This window comes from Pristis pectinata, chromosome 3 (genome assembly GCF_009764475.1).
Source record: "Pristis pectinata isolate sPriPec2 chromosome 3, sPriPec2.1.pri, whole genome shotgun sequence".
Lineage (NCBI taxonomy): Eukaryota > Metazoa > Chordata > Chondrichthyes > Rhinopristiformes > Pristidae > Pristis > Pristis pectinata.
The window spans coordinates 46003805-46026607 of record NC_067407.1 but is presented as its reverse complement, the minus strand read 5'-3'; the positions used below and the strand labels follow the sequence as shown (position 1 = coordinate 46026607).

The 22803-nt window shown below is 39.8% G+C and overlaps 1 protein-coding gene across 2 annotated transcripts in view; it reads left to right on the top strand.

The window, feature by feature from the left end:
- Window positions 1-22803, top strand: part of swt1 (SWT1 RNA endoribonuclease homolog) — a 103525-nt gene that overhangs the window by 10650 nt on the left and 70072 nt on the right. Inside the window, exons 5-9 of one of the 2 annotated variants that reach the window (XM_052012846.1) lie at window positions 3875-5270; window positions 5861-5926; window positions 9505-9634; window positions 14002-14103; window positions 14909-15097. In XM_052012846.1, coding sequence (XP_051868806.1) covers window positions 3875-5270; window positions 5861-5926; window positions 9505-9634; window positions 14002-14103; window positions 14909-15097 — 1883 coding nt within the window. The remainder of the gene's footprint in view (window positions 1-3874; window positions 5271-5860; window positions 5927-9504; window positions 9635-14001; window positions 14104-14908; window positions 15098-22803) is intronic. The other variant, XM_052012848.1, reaches the window with a different exon arrangement.

The window sequence follows — 22803 nt, the reverse complement described above, 5'->3', positions numbered from 1 at the left end:
ACCATAAGCTTCTGTATATTCCCTTCCAAACATCACTCTCACTTCACCCCAATACCTTCCATTCTTTTCTGCTTTTACCACATCTTCGTCATGGTGATTTAACAGCCTTGTACCAAAGCCACTTATACTATTTTTTTAAACTTTATACCACTCCATCATACATTGCATCGTCCTCTTCTATTCGTTCTTTACAAACAGTTTGGTTTCTCTTACCTTTGCTTACTCATAACTTTCCCTCTCCTCATTCGCTATCTTTAATTTGTTGTGCTGTAAATTGAGTGTAATGAGACATAGGAGTATGTTAGAGAATTCCAGAGATTTCCCATGAAGAAAATCTCCTTGTTTTAAATGGCCTATTCCTTGTTCTGAGATGGTGACCTTAAACTTCTGGTTCTATACTCGTCATCCAGGAGAAACATCCTCCCTGCATCCAGCCTGTCAAGCCCTGGAAGAATTTTGTAAGTTTCAGTAAGATCTCCTCTCGTTATTCTGAACTCCAAAGGGTTCAAGGAATGTTTGCAAACTGGATCCAAAATTGGCTGGGTGATAAGAGGCAGAGGGTAGTGGTGGATGGGTATTTTTCCTGTCTGGAAGTCTGTAACAAGTGCTGTACCACTGCGATAAGTGCTGGGACCTTGGTTGCTTGTAATATACTGTATATATAAATGGCCTGCATGAGAACATAGGTGGTCTGATTGATAAGTTTGCCGATGACATGAAAATTGGTGGAGGCCTGGATAGCAAAAAAAGTTGTCTAAAATACAGTGGTACATAGACCAGGTGGAATGTTGGGCAGGGAGTTAGCAGGTGGAAGTTAATCTAGAGAAGTGTGAGGTGATGTATTTTGGAAGGTCAAATTTTGGTAGGGTATGTAAATGCCAGGGACCTTTGGAGCATTTATGTACAGAGACACCTTTGGGTGCAAGTCCATAGTTCCCTGAAAGTGGTGACACAGGTGGACACGGTAATGAAAAAGACATTTGACATGTTTGCCTTCGAAGGCTGAGGCACTGAGTATAAAAGTTGAGCGTCACATTGCCGTTGTACAAAGCTTTGGTTAGATTGCTCTTGAAGTATCATGTACAGTTCTGGTCACCATGCTACAGGAAAGATGTGGTAGCAATCAAGAGAGTGCAGAAGAGATTCACCAGAGTGTTGCCTAGTTGCTGTACTTATAGATAGAAATTGAATAAACTGGGTTTATCCTCCCTGAATGAAGGAAACTGAGGGGTGACGTAATAGATGGCTGGATGCAGATTAGAGGACTGCTTCGCCGAGCATCTTCACTCTGTCCACCTTGCCAGCTGGTGGCCAGCCATTTTAATTCCGTTTCCCATTCCCTCACCAACCTGTCTGTCCACGGCTTCTCCACAGCCAAGTCAAGGCTAAACACAAATTAGAGGAACAGCACCTCATATTCCACCTGGGCAATCTCCAACCTGACAGCATGAACGTCGAATTCTCAAACTTCTGGTAACCACTCTCCTCTGTCCCTCTTCTGCCTTCTTTCCTTTTCTCTCTCTTACTGATCCACCTGGCCCCCATCACTCTATCTGGTTTCCGCTCCCCCACCCTCTCCATCTGCCCATCATCCACACACTCCTCCCACTGGTTCCCCTCCCCACCTCCCTCCTTTTATCCTATGCTCCACCATCCTCTCCTATCAGATTCCATCTTCAGCCCTTTTGTCTCTTCCACCTATGACCTCCCAGCTCTTGACATCATTCCCACTCTCCTCCCTCCCTCATCTGCCTTTCACCTGCCAGCTCTTGCACCACCCCTTCCCTTCAACTTTTTATACTAGCTCTCTCCCCTCTTCCTTTCCTGTCCAGTTGAAGGGTCTCAACCTGAGATGTCGACTGTCCATTTTTCTCCATAGATACTGGCTGACCCGCTGAGTTCCTCCAGCTCCTTTGTGTGTTGCTCAAGTTTTCCAGCATCTGCACTCTCGTGTGTCTCTCTCTATCTCCTCCCTACTCATAATCCCATCCAGTTTTGGATCATCAGCAAACTTGGAAAAATGTCATATGTTCCCGTCAGCCAAATCATTGGCAGAGATCGTGACCAGCTGAGGCCAAGCACTGAGCCCTGTTGATGGCAGCCTGACATGGAGACCATTGGGCAACAGAGGTGTATGAGCAGAGGCTAAAAGGAGGAGAGAGAGAAGACAGTGTGGGGAGGATTGGATATGGGTGAGGATCAGAACCAGTGGAATCCTGGCACAAACCTGGGTATGTCCATGGGAGGAGGGAATTGGCCAACAGGAAGTGGAAGTAAATGAGATTTATAAGGGAACCCAGAGGTTTTGCAAAAATAGATGTCCGTTACATTTCCTGTACTTCTGCTCTTGTCCACTTCTCCCACCCAGAACAAGTATAAAGTTACCCCTTTCCTTGCCTTCCACCCCTCCAACCACCATGTATAATGGATTATCCTCTGTAAATTCCAACACCTCCAACATTCTGATGAAGCATCTCAGTCCTGAAGCACTAACTACCTTTTTCTTTCCACAGATGCTGCCTGACCTAACTTACACCATTTTCTGTTTTAATTCCTCTTTCCTTTCAGTATACTTGCCTCCATGATACTCCAGTTCACTCTTCCATCTCCACCAATATCCATTCTCTTAGTTCCGCACCACCTAGCGCAATTGCAGTTGATCAGCACCTGTCCTTTTACTTCCTGCCGTCCTGTTCTCCAGGGCCCTGAATGCTCCATACAAATGAAGCAGCTTCCAATTCAATGTACTGCATTGTGTGTTCATGATCTAGTTTCCTTGGCATTGGGGAAATCGGACACAAATTGCGCCATCACTTTGCAGAGCATCTCTGTTCAGTGAGCAGGGAGTTGCTGAGCTTACAGTTGCCTGTCATTGGCCTCCTGCACTGCTCCAGCCAAGCTCAACAAGCCAAGCTCCTGGAACAGCACCTCTCTTTTGACTAAACACATTAGAGTCTTGAACTCTTTTTTTAAAATGCATTTTTTTTTTCAGGGAGTGGGCATCACCAGAAGGTCAGCATTTATTATCCATCCCTTAATTCTGTTTAAGAGTCAAACACATTGCTATGTGTCTAGAGACATGTATAAAGAGGGTAAGAATGGCAGATTTTTCTCCAGGTGGATTTTCTTGCAACAATCCACAGTTTTGTTTTGCTGTCACTTGCTCATGCTGAACTGTTTTTTTTATTATTAAATTCCACAGCTGCCACGGTAAGGTATAAAGTCTGGTCTTCGGAATGTTACTTCAGGCCTTGGGATTACAAGTTCAGCTGTTTACAAGTTTAACCTGCTCCATCATCAGCATACACTCACTGATTTTTTTTTTTCCATAACTTTTCCCAGTTCTGAGGAAAGGTCATTGACCTAAAATATTAACCCTTTCTTTCTCCACAGAAGCTGTCTGATCTGCTAATTGTTTCCAGTGTTTTAAGTTTCCTGTCCCCTGTACTTCTGAGTTGTGGCTGTTTTACTTTGGACTATTCAGTGAAGTGTGTTGATGAAATATTGGCATTAAGAGTCTGACTTAAGTAGTGACACGAAAGATTTTTTTTAACAAAGAATGAATCCCTTGACATTGGTCATGATGAGTTGGAAGATACTTGGTTACTGTTCAAAGTTCTACCTGTGACTGAATATATTCCTTGGAGCAGATGTTATGGCATTTGGACTGACATGAAAGTTAAGAAAATGAAAGCCTGTTTTAGATCACAAATATTGAAATAAGACTTTTTAGTTCATTAAGGAATTAATACTCTAAGCATAATATTCACATCATTGGCCAGTCTATTGCTATGAGTCCAGAATAAAAAGAGGGAGCATTAGGCAAACATTGTAACTAAGATTGTTAGGATTTTTGTGTTACTTTCTTTCTTAGGTCACCAGATTTCAAGGAAAAGCATAAATTCAAATTACAGAAACGTAAGTATCATGCTGCTTCATTGGGGACAACTTCATCATCCGATTATGAAAATACTGGGTCCAAATCAAAGCAAAAGAAGAAGCATAAAAAGCATTCACGAGAAGAAAATAGAAAAGAAAAACACCACAGTTCATCTACAAAACATACAGCTGATACACATGTCTCAGGAGAACAGCCAAATGAATTACAGTGGTGTAAAAAATGTCAGTCTTCCAAATTTTGCAAACATTTGCAAAACAAATGCAAAGCAAAGCCATCAATAACAGAGGTAGATCTTGAGGTGTTGAAGACAAAAATAAGTGGCCCTACATATGAAAGCTTGCAGACTGATTTTCAAGACTTTGTTAGCAAAACATATATTTTTGAAAAAGCTGAAGAGGCTTGTGAGAATGATGCAAGTAAACATTCCACAGTAGAACCTACATGGACAACAAGCAAACTCACTTCTTCATATGATGAACCTAGACCTCTTTCTGAGGCATTTGAGAGTAAAGGACAAACAAAAAAATCGTCAGAGTTGCAAGGTGAATCTAATTATTCAGGTGCAATGCAAAATTCTGAAGATTCCAGAAAGGTTCCAATAAAAATTGAAGAATTGAATGGTTCCAAAAATAAATCTCTCCGTATGAACTTGCATGAAAAGCCTAAAATATCTAAGAAAGAGTTTGATGTGTGGAAAGTAACCAAAGCACCTCTGAAAGCTGTCAAAAACACAGCAAGTTTTAATGATGGATCAAAGTTTCTAGAATCTGGATTTTGGGAGAAATGTAACAAAATATCTAATTGCTTGCGAGGGCTCAGAAAAAAATCCAAGAGTTTGGAACCGGTCAGAGATGAAACCGGCATTGAAAGAGCATCTTCATATTTGACCAAATTCTCAGAAAAACCTGGTGATGATTCAAAACCCTTGGAGGTTGAAAAACCAAGCATATCGTTTGAAGAACCAACAACCTCAGGAACAGTTGACAGAGAGTTCAAACTCTCTACAAGGCCAGGTATTGATTCTAGAAGCACCAAATTGATCAATGAAGGAAGGGCAGTTTTGGGATATTCACAAAAACATCAGGCTTCAAATTCTACTCAGCAATCCAGAATCTTTCAAAGAACTGATGGACCTACATTTTCATCGAGGAACTCTGAAAATGCTGAGAAATTGGAAGTGGCAAAACAGACAAAGAAATTTCACAGTTTTAAAATTCTTAAAAAAGTTTATGCCACAGATGCGTTATCCCAGGCTGTATCTAAAAAGCTATTAACTTCAAGTGGAACTCGGTCGGTTGGTAAATCTTCAGACAGCGCTACAAAACCTACCTCACTACCTCAGGATCTTGCGTTGGCCGCACAACAGCCGGTAATGGAAGTTTACTTTCTTTACTTTGCCTCTTAGCCTATAATAATTATTTATTTCTGATTGTATTAGTTTTTCAATGGGTAATCTAATCAGAGGTAAGCAACAAATCCACTCGATCTACAATGGCAAATCATATTTTTCAGTGCTGCTCTTGTACACAAGAAATTAAAGCACCTCACAAAAGCAGCTCTATAAGCAGTCATTAGAGTCTCATGGTTCTTTTGCCTCCTTTTTTCATTAAAGTACATCTGTTTTTTTAGTATATTCAGTAGTTATAATAGAAGCATTACTGTGATCCAATAACTGTGCCTGCTTTATTTGTGCTGAACTTTGCTGTAATAAAACAGAAAAAGATGTAAATATTCAGAAGATCAGTCAGTATCTGTAGATGTGGAAACAGAGTTAATTCAGATTGATGACCTTTTGTCAGAAATGATGAAAACCACTGGAATCAATTATAACTGATTTAAGCTAAAAAAAAATTAACTTCTCTCTTCCCAGGCACTGCCTGACTTGTGGAGTATTTACTGATTTTTGGTATTCCATTTTGTGCAGTATTTTACTGTTTACACTGTTTCAATTCCCTGAAGGGTTCTCCGATAACGTGTGGAATTACCACTTCACCAGATGATGCAAATATGGATACTGATCAAAAGGTGGGTGGTGTTTTGATTGAAAAATAAAATCACTGCATGATATGGCTGGAGTTCTGATAAAAATCAGTGAAATCAATATAGTCAATTATATTGGTTGTAGATCATAATGTCTTAACTGAAATGTGGTGGGGATTTGTTCATTTATGTTGCAGAGAAAATTATCATGGTTAAAATAATTAAAACTTATTTAAAAGTATTAATGACTTGGACTGTTACCTGTAGAAGGTGTGAGGACAGTTATCAATTTTCATGCATTGTTTCAGATCTTTGCCTGTACACAGATGGACTCTTATTCCACATTTTAAATCTGAAACAATATTAGTCCTTAACTGCTCCTGTAGAATAGGTGACCTTTTAATGTGCAATAAGCAGGTTTGTATCTGATAAACATAAATTACTGTGATTCGTATTCTCAAATAGTCATCTTTTCAATTACTTTCTGATTTTGCTTGGCAATTTAACAGCTAGAGGAAATACAATATTGATATAATGCAAAGGAAAATTGTAGTTGTATGTACTTAATATAAGATGTCCCAATATAAATTAGGAAGACACTGGGGGTGATAAATGCTTGTTTCACCACAAAGAATCTCTCGTAGGAGATGCATCATTGCAATGTTTTCTGTCCCATGAAAACACATTTTTCCATGGCAGCCAAGTACAGGTCCTCTGCAGGTCACAGCAGGATTTCATCCCTGTGAACTGTTCATAACCCAAATGATTTGCTAGTTGGAAATGTGGCTGTGAACCGAGTTCCCACACTACAGAAGATCTCTGCAGCCTCGCGGCAAACAGTAAATCCATCTTGTCAGTCTCCCAAACACTTGTTCCTATGTATAGCTGTACATAAGCTGGGCATTCATAACCTGGGGAGAACCTGTACTGACTTTTCTTAACTTGGATGATTCACCTTTGATCTTGAGTGAAGAAGATGGTGGTAATTGATGTAATTTGCAGCAAAATTACTTATTCAGTGACTCAGTTCTTAGTTCATTGATGCTTTCTCTCTGTCTGCATCCAAGTCTGGCAAGATTAAGTATTTTGGCACACTCCTGCCAGGCTTTATGGATGGTTGAGGACATTTTAAGGTGTTGGTAGATGCCACTTCTCTTTGATAATTCTGAAATTGGCTGGCCCAGTTAAACCTTTGGTCCATAGGACCCTCCCAAACTCCTACACTCCCCAAGCCCTGCCTTGTCATTTCAACCAAATTAAATGAAGCTATGTAGCAGATCAGTCAATACTTAATGCTGTTCTATTTCTGCATGAGGAAAGCTCCCCCATCTTTTCTGAATTGGCTAAAACATTAAATGTACAATGCAGATAAAGGCCATTTGCTCAAATCAGTCTGCCAGTATTTACACTCAACCTGAGCTGCCTCTTCTTTCTTCCCCAGCTAATGATCTCTACTCCCTTCTCTCATTTAGTTTCTTATTAAATGCATCTGTACTATTTTCTTATGTTCTACTTTCTGGGTAAAGAATTTTTCCCCCTAAATTACTTTTTTGATTTGGTGACCACTTCAATTTTTGCTCTTCTCCATAAGTGATAATGCTCTCTTGGTCTTCATCAAAAGTTGTCATAATTTTTAAATCTTGTATTAAATCATCCCTCAGCCTTAACTTTTCATCCTTCCCTGATACGTATAAACTCAGTTCTGGCATCATTCAGGCTGATGCCTAGTCACATATCAGGCTGTATTTCTTTAATATTGAGTCTATTTCCAATTCAACATTTCTCTCAATATGTAGTGATACATACTTGGGTTTGTGATCGGTATAGCATTGTGAAATCGGTGATGATCTGGAGTTAGCTACTAACCCTATTGTTGCACTTGGAATGGTAATCATGTTCTAAGTTCCTTTTGTTTATTTTTGAAGCTTCATGTATATTTTTGTTTAGGTAACAGTGTCCAAGGTAATTGTATAATGTATTACTGATACAGTGTACACTGTATATGTGGACAAAAATGAAGTTAATAGAACTTGTCTTCATTTGGACAATATATCCAAGGTATGCTCATCCATTTTAACCACACGGTGAAGTAACTGTTATATTTGATCGTCCCTAATCTAACTACTTCACCATTGGCAGCTGTGCTTTTAGTTACCAAGGCCCTAAGTTTAAGAACTACCTCATTAAACTCCACTACTCCTGATACTCAATCCTTCTTTCAAAACACTTCTTGAAATCTAGTTCCATGATCATCTGCTCTATTTCATCATTTGTGGCTTGGTGCTGAATTTTGTTTGCAAATACTCCTGTAAAGGGCTTTGGAATGCTTTGTTGTGTTAAAGGTGCTTTATGAATATAGGTCAATTTTTGAATTGGTTGCAAAATTGAGACAGTCATAAATGGCTTGGTGCAATAATGCAATGATGTCAGCAGTGCAAAATTACATATTAATCTAAACACCATTTTCAGTTCACTGAAAATTTGGCTGATTTTTAAAACTTTGAATCCAATTTTAGTTTAGAAGAAAGTAAGTCTTAATTTAACAAAGCATATTATTCCACTTGAAAGAGCAAATTACTTGCAGCTTCGGTACAGGAATTCCCAACAAAACACCTAGTAAAATGTGGCACTGGTCAGAGGTGCTCTCCAGGGTGCCTAATCTTGGAAATGTTTGTGCCATCTGGGGCTCCTCAGAAGGAAGAGGTTGACAGATAGCACATATGACCATCTTTTTCATGATAGACATGAAGATAAATTGATTTAGATTTAATTCATTCAACAAAAAGAATCATAGAAAGTATGTTTCCCAATTTTCATGATTTCTTTAAAGTTTTTGATTTGAGCAACTTGCTTGAATCATTTTAACTTTAAATTCCCTTCACTTATTTTCCAAGAAGAGCTTGTAGGAAATTAACATTAGAAACCATTCAGACATCCTTTGGTTTGATTTTAAACTACATCTTCAGCTTCTGTGATTCTGATCGCCATTCTAATGCAAAATTATATTGTTGTTCCATCTTGTATCATGTTTTTTGAATGGATTAATGTGCTGAAATATAAACTCACCCTGATTTACGTGAAACCTATTTAAAACACGGCATTATTTATCATATGTCATTAAAATGTTCAGGCCCTTATTGAAATTTACCCTCACCTTTAACTTCCCTCCATAGGGTTTTAAAAGTATCTGAGAAATTACTTTTGTTGTAAGGGGGGAAAAAACTGTATATTTGATTGAATTTCCTTAAATTTGACTTCATGGAAGTGTATTTGGACAAATGTATTGTATTTAAAATCACATATTGTGATATAAAGTCCTAATGAGTTTCTCGTGCTTTATTTTCCTGACTGAGAATCTAATATTGGGAAAATTTAACACCTGGCTATCAGTCAGTTTAGTGCTCTCTTTTTTTAAATTTGTTTGCTATTAACTTAAGTAGAAAAATATATCTTGGAATTAATTGTATAAATGTATATAAATTCAATTTTTTTTAAAGTAACAAAGATTACAAGTTTTTATTTTAAATGATTGAATTTCTATTCAATGACATCCACGTCATATTCGCATGAATTTTAGTTTGGATCCACTTGCAACTCTAAAAGATTTTTTTTCCCTTTTCAAGATGGAGATAGCAGAAGAACTGCAAACAGCTCGATATGAAAAGGTTTTGGAGGTAGAATTGGGGCAGAGCTATGGAGAACTGACTAGCATGGAGATAGACCCACCAGAGGAAGTAAAAACATTATCCTTTTGTAAGTATATTCTTTTTTTCCTTCTCTATCCTTGTCAAACATTTTCTGGAATGGTGTTTATATAAAAGACCATGCCCCTTCAAAATATCCTTCTATTCAAAACTGAGTTTTACCCCCTCAAAATAAAAGACAGCTTCATGGTAATTGACTGGACATCTTGTAGTACTTTGAAGCATATACTCATGTTAACCCTCATCGCGCTAAAAGCAGCAGAAAACTCGAGGTTTTTTTATGTCCCAGCAGCCTTAGCAGAGGGGAGGAGCCAGAACTGTTTTAGAGTTGGTTCAAAAAAAAGTATCCAATAAGTTAAGAGCTAGAATTGAATAAAAGGAAGGCAGGCTCTAGTGGAGCAGCCAGTTTGAACGTGGCTGTATTTGAGTTCTAAATGCTGAGGTTTTGGCTATGAGGCTTCAGTGGAGCAGAGATAAGGTCTTTCAACTTTAATCTTTAGACTTACTGCAGTTGGGATGGCAGTTAGGGCAGTGGTATGCTTGTCCTGTAGGATGTGGGAGGGCAGGGAGGTTCCCAGTCTCTGTGATGACTACACTGTGGGAAGTGCACCCAGCAGCAGCTCCTGACTGACTGCATAAAGGAGTTAGAGCTGGAGTTGGATGCACTCAAGGTCACCCAGGATGCAGAGAGCATTATTGGTAAGAGATTTGGTGAGGGGATCGCACCCAAGATGCAGGCTACGGGTAGTTAGATGACCACAGGAAAAGTAGAGGGGGTAGGCAGATAGTGCAGGGTTTCCTTTTGTCCATTCCCCTTGAAGATGGTTTTCAATACTGTTTGGGGGAGGGGGATGGGAAGTGGGGGGATGCCCGTTCAGGAGGAAGCAACAACATCCAGGTCTATAGCACCAAGACTGGCTCTGAGGCACAACAGGGAAAGGTGAAGTTAGAGATGATGATAGTGATAGAAGACTTGATAGTTAGGGGGACAGACTGAGGATTCTGTGGCTGCAAAAGGGAGTCCATGATGGTGTGTTGGGTCAGGGATGTCTCTGAGCAGTTGCAGAACACTCTTGAGGGGGAACAGCCGAAGTCATTGTGCACATTGGCACAAATGACGTGAGTAGAAAAAGGGATGAAGTCCCATTGAGTGAATATAGGAAGTTAGGAAAATGGTTAAAAAGCAGGATCTCGACAGGAGTAATCTCTGGATTACTCCCAGTGCCACATGCTAGTGAGGGTAAGAATAGGAGGATGTGGCAGATGAATGTGTGGCTGAAGAGTTGGGGCAGGGATTCAGTTTTTTTTGGGACCATTGGATGTCTTCTGGGGGAGAAGTGATCAGTACAAAGGAATGGGTTGTACCTGAACTGGAGTGGGACCAATGTTCTGGTGGGCAGACTTGCTAGTGCTGTAAGAGAGATTTTAAACTAGATTAGCAGTGGGGTGGGATCCAAAGCAGCAATGAGGCAGATGGGAGCTGGAAGTTGAAATGGAATTCATCAACAGTAAGTTCAGTAGAGAAGACAGGCAGCAGCGTAGCAGGGAGCAAGAAAAGACTGTTGGATTAACTTGCATTTATTTCAATGCCAGAGGCCTGACAGGTAAGGTGGATGAATTCAGCATGGATAGATATGTGGGACTGGAATATTATAGCCATTACAGAAACATGGCTAAGGGAAGAACAGGACTGGTAGCTGAATGTTCCAGGGTACAGGTGCTTTAGGCAGCATAGCGGTGGAAGAAAGAGGAGGGGAAGTTGCATTTCTGATTAAGTCTGAGATGAAATTACTGAAGGATTATCCAGTGGAGCTTTCTGGATGGAGCTGAGAAATAAGGGGATGATCACCTTGTTGGGATTGTACTATAGGCCCCCTAATAGTTAACAGGAATTAGAGGAACAAATAATAGGGAGATTGTTCTGAGTTACAAGAATATTATTCTTGTAATATTGTTTTAACTTTCCTAATATGCACTAGGACTGCCATACTGCTAAAGGCTTAGATGGGGTAGGATTTGTTAAGTGTGGTCAGGAAAGCTTTCCCAGACATTATATAGAATGCCCTACTAGGGAGAGGGCAATGCTTCACCTTCGCTTGAGAAATGGGGCAGGACAAGTGACTGAGGTGTCAATGGGGGAGTACTTGGAGACCAGTGACCATAGTTCTGTTAGTTTTAAATTAGTTATGGAAAGGGACTGATCTTCCACAAGTTGACGTTCTAAACTGAGGCAAGGCAAACTTTGATCGTATTAGACAGGAGTAGGTTGTTTCTGAACAAAGGGACGTGGGAGGCTTTTAATGAGAATTCAAGGTCTGCATGTTTCTAGTAGAGTGAAGGGCAAGGTTGGCAGGAGTAGGAAACTTTGGATGGTGAGGGATATTGAGGCTTTAGTCAGGAGAAGAAAAAAAAGAGGCTTGGGTCAGGTACAGGCAGCTGGGATCAAGTGAATCCCTGGAGTATATGGGATGCAGGAGTATACTTGAGAAGGAAATCAGAAGGCCAGAAATCAGTAGCCACAGGTAAGATGCCAGAGGACTAGAGGGTGGCTAATGTGCCTTTATTTAAGAAAGGCAGCAAAAAAACCTGGGAACTATGGACCAGTTAGCTGAACATCTGTGGTAGGTATGTTATTAGAGGGGATTCTGAGCAATAAGATATACGTGCATATGGACAGATGAGAGTTGATTAGGTCAGCATGGTTTTGTGTGTGGGAGATCATGTCTTATGAATTTGATTAAGTTTTTTGAAGAAGTAATCAAGATGGTTGATGAGGGCAGGGCGGTAGACGCAGTCTATCTGGACATCAGTAAGGCCTTTAAGGTTCCGCATGGTAGGCTGCTGTGGAAAGTTGGATTGCATAGGATCCAGGGAGAGTCTGGGAATTGGATACACAATTGACTTGATGGTAGGAAGCAGATGATGGTGACAGAAGGTTGTTTTTCAGGCAGGAGGTCTGTGGCTTGTGGTGTTCGCCAGGGCTTGGTGCTAGGTCCATTGTTAATTGGCATCTGTATCAATGATTTGGATGAGAATGTACAAGACATGGTTAGTAAGTTTGCAGATGACACTAAAATAGGTGGTGACATTGACAGTGAAGATGGTTGTTAGGAATTACAGAAGGATCTTGAAATGGTGGATAAGTGGGCTGAAGAATGGCAAATGGAGTTTAATTTGGATAACTCGGTGTTGCATTTTGGGAAGATAAAGACAGGACTTTCACAGTGAATGGCAGGGCCATGGGGTGTTGTAGAACACAGGGACCTAGGAGCACAAGTACATGGTTCCTTGACATTGTGGCATCACAGGTAGACAGGGTGGTGAAGAAAGCTTTTGGCATGCCGGCCTTCATTCAGGGCACTGAGTATTGAAGTTGGGATGTTATGTTGCAGTTATACAAGGCATTGGTGAGGTAGCGTTTGATATTTTGTTCAGTTTGGTCACCCTGCTATAGGAAAAGGTGCCATTAAGCTGGATAGAGTGCAGAGGAGATTTACGAGGATGTGCCAGGACTCAAGGGACACCGTTATGGAGGGAGGTTGAGCAGGTTGGTCATTCTTAAGGGGTGATCTTAGAGTTGTATAAAAATCATGAGGGGCATAGATGGGGTGAATGTACATAGTCTTTTTCCCAGGGTTGGGGAACCAAGAATAGATTTAAGGTGAGAGGGGAGAGATTTAATAGGAACCTGAAGGGCAACATTTTCACCCAGAGGGTGGACTGTAATGGAATGAGCTGCCAGAGGAAGTGGTAAAGGCTGGTGCATTAACAATGTTTAAAAGGCAGTTGGACAAGTACATGGATAGGAAAGATTTAAGAGGGATATGGACCAAATGTGGGCAAATTGGAATAGCTCAGGTAGGCAACATGGTTGGCATGGACAAGTTGGGCCAAAGGACCTTTTCTGTGCTATATGACTCTATTTGTTTTTCTGGATGAGATTTCTTAATGCCCCAGTTGACCTGTGAATAATTAAGTGTACGCAGGGAAGTTTTAAGAGATTATGCCACATGGTTAGCTGATTTTTTTTTTATTATTGGGCTCTCATGGTCCCAGTTTCTGGTGTTTACTTGTAACCCTGATGTAAATAATTGAGTTGATTGAAAATTAACTTGTTCTAAATTAAAGGGAGCTTTTGAGGAAATTTTGGCTACATTTGTGTTGAGATTACTGGTGCGATGAGGATTCACCTTGAATGGGACTTGATTCTATACTGACTATTGCAGGGCGCTAATGGTAGAGATGTCTACAGTTGGTTCTTGTCTAGGTGTATGGTCTTGGAGAATATAAAGAAATGCGAAATGCAAAATGCAAACTGAAATATTTTGAACATGCTGTAACTGGTGGTTTACCATTAACTCAGAGAAGCATTACCTGATTTTCTTTTGTTTCTAAATTATGTTTCTGTTTGTCTAGCCGAAGCCACTTCCCAGCCTGACATTCTCCTTGTGTTGGATACCAATATTTTTATCAGTCACCTTAACTTTATTGTGAATTTGAAGGACCATGGAGTATCAGGTTAGTAAATACAAATTCATTGTGAAAATATCTAAAAATAAAACTGGTGTCCATGACTTCAGAGTGAGGGACATGAAAATCTTTTGTTATAGTTAATGAACTCTTGAGCTAGAGCATCAAGGTTGGGTCCTTTTTTTTAAAGCATTTGGAAATAGTAGATGGTTAGTCCAATTTGGAAATCAAAAAATTTTAATGCAGGCTTCAATCAAAGGTATGTGATACCAACTTAATAATGTATAATAAATACTTGAATTCTCAATGAGAATTTTTTTGTTCTGACCACACTGTACACTATATTTTGCACATTAAAATTTTATTTTAATTGATAGCATTTGCAATTCAATATTTAGATTAAAATTGTATATTTGAAAATAATTGTGTAGGTCATCAGCATGTGTTTTGTGATTGAAATAGTGATGGCATATGCACAACGGATGTTTTATTTTGGGTCTGATTGTGGTTAGGAAGTCTTACACTTTTTATTGGTTCAAAACTCTGAAAGCTTTGAGTAAATTGTGGAGGTTTGTGAGCAGCTACTCTATTGGAAGAGTTGTATGTTAAATCAATAAATCTGTCTGCTGCTGTGGGAAACTTAAGATGCAATAGTCAGAAGTTTATGGTGTAATATTTGTTAGTACAATAACCACTCTTGCAGTAGTTCTCTGCATACATGGGATAGATGCCACTCCCATTGATTCTTTCAACCATATGGACATTGTAGGAGAATTTCCTTTAAATTATTGAGGATGGTTTGCAGTGTGTTGTATAATTGTGTCATTGTATAATTATATTTCTCCAATTACAGATGTTGGTTTCCCAATTATAGTGATCCCATGGGTAGTTCTACAGGAACTGGATTCCTTAAAGAGTGGAAAGCTATCTGGAGGTGTTAATCGCAAAGCTGTACCTGCTGTACACTTTGTTTATTCCTGCTTCAAAAGTCGGCATCCGCATGTATGGGGCCAATCCATGCAACAGGCAGCTCAAAAGTTCTGTAAGTAACAGTATTATCTTTGCATCTGACTGACAGATATCTCTGGGGCATCAGTGAATAAGAAAGAAAAAGACATTTCAGGTTTGGATTGCAGTTTATTATAATCCAGTTTACTCAGTTACCAAAGCCAAAAATTAGAAAAGGCCACATTTCAATAAAGTTTGTCATTTCAATTTTACCATTTTATTCTTGTTACTCCATCACTGTCCCATTCACTGTTTTTATGTCACTGCTCTGTCACATTTTGTATAACGTTCATTTCCTGTCAGTTTTTATCTTTTTTTCCTCATCTAAAGCATTTTGAGTACTGTTGGTATGGGGATCTATAGAAACTGGTCACATTCCAATACCTTGCTCAGTAGGCATTGTTAATGTATGAGCGAAGATGATGTTAACTGATAGATTACTTGGAAGTGAAGGAGAAAAAAAACAGGCCAAATTGTGTTCTTGCCTGACGTGCCATTGCAAGCGATTATTGGGCAGAAATTGTTGGATAGTCGGCACGTGGTTTGAAATGTTGTAATTAAAAATAGTTAATTTCTTTAAAATGTTAATGCAATATTTATTAATAGCTGTATATTTTCATTTGTTATCATTCACAAATAATCTTGTGTCTGTAACTAATTGCCCAGCGATTGGGCAAGGTTGATTTGTCTACTTCTCTCGTTTAAAAATCTGTTTGGTTTCACTTTAAAGTAAGTATACACACATCTAACCAGTGGTGAGGGAACTATGATTTTTGTATGTTTGCTTCATTGCACAATACAGTTACTTTAGTTATCAGTTATTAGTTGTTAGGTTGTTGAAAATAGCCAGTAAGAGTGATTAAGCTTCAGATAGTTTTAAATTTTATTTTTATTGGCAGTTGCATTTTATTTCATTAACTGTTGAATCAAGGGCAGTATAAATGATGAAAAATATTTTGTTGATTCCATTCATTTAGAACAAATGAGAAGGAGCTGAATTTATACCAGTATGCAGTGGTAATATATAATAATTACTGTAGGTGGCAGAAGTTTGCAAGGAACATTTGTAATGGCTTAAGGAACCATGAAGTAGACAATAGTTTACAGTATCTGTGTTCCATTTTGTACAGCAGTGACCATGTTTTAAAATATAATCTTGTTGGTTGGATAGTACATCGTGAGATGATGAAAGGAACCTGTTTTCTTTCGTCTTGCTTACTGACAAAAGCATATGCTGGGGAATTGAACTATATATTTCATTAATGTGACTTAAAACACTTAAAAGACTTGGGGGATTTCTTTCCGCTGCAACCTTTTCCATCAAGTTCAATTATGCAGGAAGAACTTGAGATCTGTTATGAAGTACAGTTAGCAGGGGATGGCTAATTAGGTCAATTGCAGAAATGTTGTTCTCCATTTGGGATCAAGATCACTTCATCTACAAATCTGATCTCTCAACAATTGTTGATACACTTGCATGCTATTCCATGCTGGACCCCCCCCACCCCCCACTTGCTCAACAATAATTTCAAATTATGGCTAGTACCTGACATTCATATGCCCCACCACACTCTCTCACAGTTACCACTACTCTAACACTTAAATACACTTTGTGCAGCTTACACACACTCCCAAATTTCAAATATTGTAGGCACATAACTGAGACACTCATAAGCATACTTTCCTCTATCTTGGTGAACAAGATATTAGCCAATCATTTGCAACAACTACAGATCGAGTAGACCATATTGTTTCCATTGTCTCGGCAGCCAGAGTGCATCAGAATCAGGTTTATTGTCGCTGACATAAGTTGTGAAATTTGTTGTTTTGTGGCAGCAGTACAGTGTAAGACATAAAAATTACTATAAGTTACAAAAATAAATAGTACAGAAGAGGAATAACGAGATGGTGTTCATGGACTGTTCAGAAATCTGGCGGAAGGGAAGAAGCTGTTCCTGAAACATTGAGTGTGGGTCTTCAGGCTCCTGTACACCACCTTGATGGGAGTAACTCAGCATGTCCCGGAAGGTGAGGGTCCTTAATGATGGATGCTGCCTTCTTGAGGCACCGCCTCTTGAAGATATCCTTGATGGCAGGGAGGGTTGTGACCCTGATGGAGCTGGCTGAGTCTCCAACCCTCTGCAACCTCTTTCAATCTTGCACATTGGAGCATCCATACCAGGCAGTGATGCAACCAGTCAGAATGCTCTCCACTGTACATATATAGAAATTTGCAAGAGTCTTTGGTGACATACCAAATCTCCTCAACTCCTAATGAAGTAGAGCATTGGCATGCTTTTCTTCATTGCATCGATGTGTTGGGCCCAAGATAGATCCTCTGAGATGTTGATGCCCAAGAACTTGAAACTGCTCACCCTTCCACCGCTGACCCCTCAATGAAGACTGGTGTGTGTTTTCCTGACTTCCCCTTCCCCTTCCTAAGGCCACAATCAATTCCTTGGTCTTGGTGATGTTGAGTGCGAGGTTGTTGTTGTGACACCACTCAACCAGCTGATCTATCTCGCTCCTGTGTGCCTCCTCATCGCCATCTGAGATTCCGCCAACGACACTGGCGAATTTATAGATGGCATTTGAGCTGTGCCTAGCCACACAGTCATGAGTGTGAAGAGAGTAGAGCAGTGGGCTAAGTACACATCTTTGAGGTACACCTGTGTTGATTGTCAGCAAGGAGGAGATGTTATTGTTGATCCGCACTGTGGTCTCCCGATCAGGAAGTCGAGGATCTAGTGCAGATAGAGGTACAGAGGCCCAGGTTTTGAAGCTTGTTGATTTATACTGAGGAGATGATTGTGTTGAATACTGAGCTGTAGTCAATAAACAGCAACTTGATGCATGTTTTGCTGTTGCCTAGGTACTCCATAGCTGATTGAAAAGCCAATGAGATCATGTCCACTGTGGACCTGTTGTGGCGGTAGCAAATTGCAGTGGGTCCAGGTCCAGAGTGTTTGCCATTTTTAGAGCGGCTACCACACAACTGCATGAGCAGTATGGGTCAATCAGTGTAGTTGACCACTTAATCAGATCTTTGAAATGTGCGCCTTGAACATTTGCTCAGCAAGCATTGGACCCAAATAAAGTTGACTGACAGCCAGCCATTCTGAAAGGAACTTCCATTTATCAACTGCTTGCAGTTCGGTTTGGTGTAGATTTCTGCATATGCTCAAAAAATTGCAGAGATAAGATATCTTTATTAGTCACATGTACATTGAAACACAGTGAAATACATCTTTTGTGTAGAGTGTTCTGGGGGCAGCCTGCAAGTGTCACCACGCTTCTGGCACCAACATAGCATGCCCATAACTTCCTAATCTGTACAATTTTGGAATGTGGGAGGAAACTGGAGCACCCGGAGGAAACCCACACAGACACGAGGAGAACATACAAATTCCTTACAGACAGTGGCTGGAATTGAACCCTGGTCGCTGGTGCTGTAATAGGATTGAGCTAACCGCTACACTACTGTGCCTGCCCTAGATCGGGTACGTACTGTGCCTGATCTAAAACAAACTGGAAACCAGGTGGTAATGCAACTCTTCTGCGCTGCAGCTGGACTCCTCAGAGTCCAGTGGTGGTGTATTGAAGTGCCAGATGTATTTCTCATCCAGCCTCTCAGCTTTATGCCAGGGCTGGTCACTGTACAGAGGGTGATCCTTTTCATTTGAATGAGCTCACTGATCCTGCAGAAGAAAATCTTGAATTATTTAACTCTGTTGTTTTCTATTTTTTTTTTCAATTTGTATGCAATATTCTTAGTTGAATTTAGTATTTAAATTTTTTTGTTATTTTAGGCTATATGAATAGTTTTTATGTGTATTTTAAGAGAATTTTAAAACGGTTCACAAGTCATTGAGAGCAGAAAGTCGAAGCATCCAGAAGAGGTAAAGGCTGGGTGGTCACAGTGTTTGAGCAATGAGCTGTGTCCAGCCAGTTAGCACCAGTTGCCAATTCTTCCATATGAATGCTAACCTGCTTTGTATGGTTAGTGAATGAAGACTTAAGTCTAGTGTAAAATGCTTTCCACAGATAGCACCAAGACAGAATTTGTCCAGGACCTTCCACAGTTCCGGATCTGGACAGACTGCTTGCTAAGATAACATGCTCCAAGAATTCTTAAAGCATTTTGACCCATTTACGTCCCCTTGGACACAAGTGGTAACATTCTGGGCAAGTTGGTTAGCTGGCAACAGCAGTGGTTGGGTCATGAATACTGTCATCCTAAGAGATAACAGCTGTTTTATGATCCTCAGAACCTCTGCCAGTTTTCTGGGGTGGCATCTCAGCAATTCTAGAAATTTATTGGAGGGCAAATTACTAGAATGCCATGACACCCTGAAAGCCCTGTTAGTTAGCATTTGCAGGTCTTCTAAATCAAGAAGATGCGCTCTGACCTGATGTAGCTCTTGGAGTTTGATGTTGGGTTTGGCCAACAAGCAGAATGTGTGCAGTGGTTTGTCTGTACCACAACTGACTGGGCTGTTCCAACTTGTCAGAGCCTCCAAAGAAGCCTTGAGACTGCACAGAGCTTTTGCCTAATCTTGGAAGGGTTAAGAAGGACCCACTGACAACATGACAAGTTAAATGTTGGCTGCAAGCAAGAGAATCCATGCAGTTTGTTGATGAAAAGAGGCAAACTTATTGCCTTGAGGGACAGATAACTTGGCTGTTGCTCAGAATTGTCCATAGAAGTGTAGTATTTTGAGGGTTGATGATCCTTGGAAACTGCGGTGAATGAACTTCAATTCATACAGTGTCTGAGATCACTGGTTTTGGATGTATTATGGAAACCAGTCTCTTTTGTACTCCATGATTCCATGGAACTTTTGCACAGCATTGCCGACCTGTGGAACTGCTTGTGGCCTAGTTGAGAAAAAATGGAAGAGAGTAACACTTCTGGTCTTCACTTTTCTTCCTTCCTCCTCAACTCCACTGCAGCTAAATCCTTTAGTCATTTTATCTGGATTAATTGCACTGTGGTCTTGTGAGGATTGACATCATTGAGTGTGATAGACAGTGGATCACTTGATGCTTGGTGTTCTTCGTAATGAAATAGTATTATAGTATATACCATCCTTTATCTGGTGTATGCCATGAATAGGATTAATTTGTGCAGATGCAAAGTGGATTAAATTTCAGAGCATTGCTTTTTCTTTATTGAAATTAATGTACATTCAAATTCTACAAATTTTACGTTAAATACTGCTAATTGGTAACATCAGAGTAACAAGTAGATAAAGGACTGAGGGTTGGGGTGCAGTCAGGTTGATTGGGGGAAGCATTGAAACTTCTATAGGCACTGTATACCAGATCATACCAGTTTAGATGGTACTGAGAGAAAGGTGGGAATAAAAACAGCATAATATTATTTGTAGTTTAAAAAAAGTTAGCACTTTGAAGATTTTCTTGTATTCTGTCTGTCTGCCTTTTTTATTGATCTTTGGCATTTGTTCATTCGTAGCAATTTTTGTTTCTCTATAGCAATCTTCCTCATGCAGCCAGTGGAACATATTCTTTGCCATTTAATGTCATAATAGGAAATCAATTGCAAAATCCTCCCTTTTTTGATATTCAATTTATTTTTGATCTTGGTACTCATGATAAAGATTTATTTTGTGGCTCAAGAAAAGAAAATTCAAACATCCACCAAGATGTTACTGTTATTTCTCGGTGTCCAGTGAGCAGTAATTATTATGTGCCAATTATTGGTGAGATATTTCTGTCAAATTGTTCCCAGAACCACCAATGCAACATGTAATAGCAGTGAACAAAAGCTGCCATTGAAACAGTGAGCTGATTATGGGGATTAGTGAGCCATTACTACAATCATAAATATGTAATAACCTCCTCCACCCTCCCCCATGACTGGTTTCACTTCTATTTATTCTTTATTCAATACTCTATCCATCAGGCAGATCAGTTGTATCCTTCACAGTACCCATTGAATTTCTACATTAATGAATATTGAACAGGCGATCGCCATTCGCTAGTGAGATCACTCATTTTACATTAACTTCCATTTACATTCATTTTTGTCCCTTGAATTCACAGTTTACAATAATGATTTAGAATCTACTTTGAAAGTTTCATTTACAGAAAAAATGATGTTATTTGGAAGTTTGTATTTGTGTTCGTTGCTTTTCAGCAAATAACAGCATTAAAATTAACTTTATCTAGAAACTTGGGTAATTCTCAAAAGCTAAACATTTGAAAGTTACATATTAATATGTTTTACCTGACCTTTTTACTGAATGACTTTTGCATTATTGAAGCATCAAGGAATAATGACTCAGTACTAGCATGTGTTAGAGGTCACTTGAACACACTTTATTGAGTAAGTGATGGAAAAATCCTGCCATTCAAAATGCCATTTAAAGCTCTTCAGAATACCAGAATAAGAAGTAAAATTTCTTAGGGAGCATACTGCAACTAGATCCTTGAATTAGAGGATCATTGTTTAAAAAATTAAGGAGTTGCCTCCTGCAGACAGATAAAAAGTGAGTTTATTTTTTCTCCAAGGGTATTGTCAATAGGTGGTGGAAGTAGAGCCGTTTGAATGTTTTTAAGAACTAGAGGTCATAGCAAGTAGTTGGGAATGCAGAGTTGAAGTTGCCATCAGGTCAACTGAAATTTTATTAATTGGCAGAGTAGGCTTGAGGGATCGAATGACCTACTCCTACCTCTAATTCTTGGGTATGTTCATAACTGCAGCATCATCTCAGTTTTTTTAATGAATGAGTCTTAACTCTTAGTACAAAGAAGATTCTTCCTGTGGCAGAGGAACTGATTTTAATTAGTATTTTTGTGTTCATGCCTTTGATGACAACATGGAAAATCACTTCTTTGATAAATACAGTGATGTTTAATGTTACATTTGAACTTTTAAATGCCCTCTGAAATACCTGGCAAGCCACTGGATTGTACCAGAATCTCAAACTTGAAACAGAATATAGAAACATAGAAAACCTACAGCACAATTCAGGCCCTTCGGCCCACAAAGCTGTGCCGAACATGTCCCTACCTTAGAAATTACTAGGCTTGCCCATTTTTCTCAGCTCCATGTACCTATCCAAAAGTCTTGTAAAAGACCATATCATATCCGCCTCCACCACCGTTGCCGGCAGGCCAATTCCACGCACTCACCACTCTGAGTAAAAAAAAAAACTTACACCTGACATCTCCTCTATACCTACTCCCCAGCACCTTAAACTTATGTCCTCTTGTGGCAACCATTTCAGCCCTGGGGAAAAAGCCTCTGAGTATCCACACAATCAATGCTTCTCATCATCTTATACACCTCTGTCAGGTCTCCCCCTCATCTTCTGTCGCTCCAAGGAGAAAAGGCCGAGTTCCTGCAACCTGTTTTCATAAGGCATGCTCCCCAATCCAGGCAGCATCCTTGTAAATCTCCTCTGCACCCTTTCTATGGCTTCCACATCCTTCCTGTAGTGAGGCGACCAGAACCGAGCACAGTACTCCAAGTGGGGCCTGACCCAGGGTCCTATATAGCTGCAACATTACCTCTCGGCTCCTAAATTCAATTCCATGATTGATGAAGGACAATACACCATATGCCTTCTTAACCAGAGTCAACCTGTGCAGCTGCTTTGAGCGTCCTATGGACTCTGACCTCAAGATCCCTCTAATCCTCCACACTGCCAAGAGTCCTACCATTAATACTATACTCTGCCATCATATTTGACCTACCAAAATGAAAAACTTCAC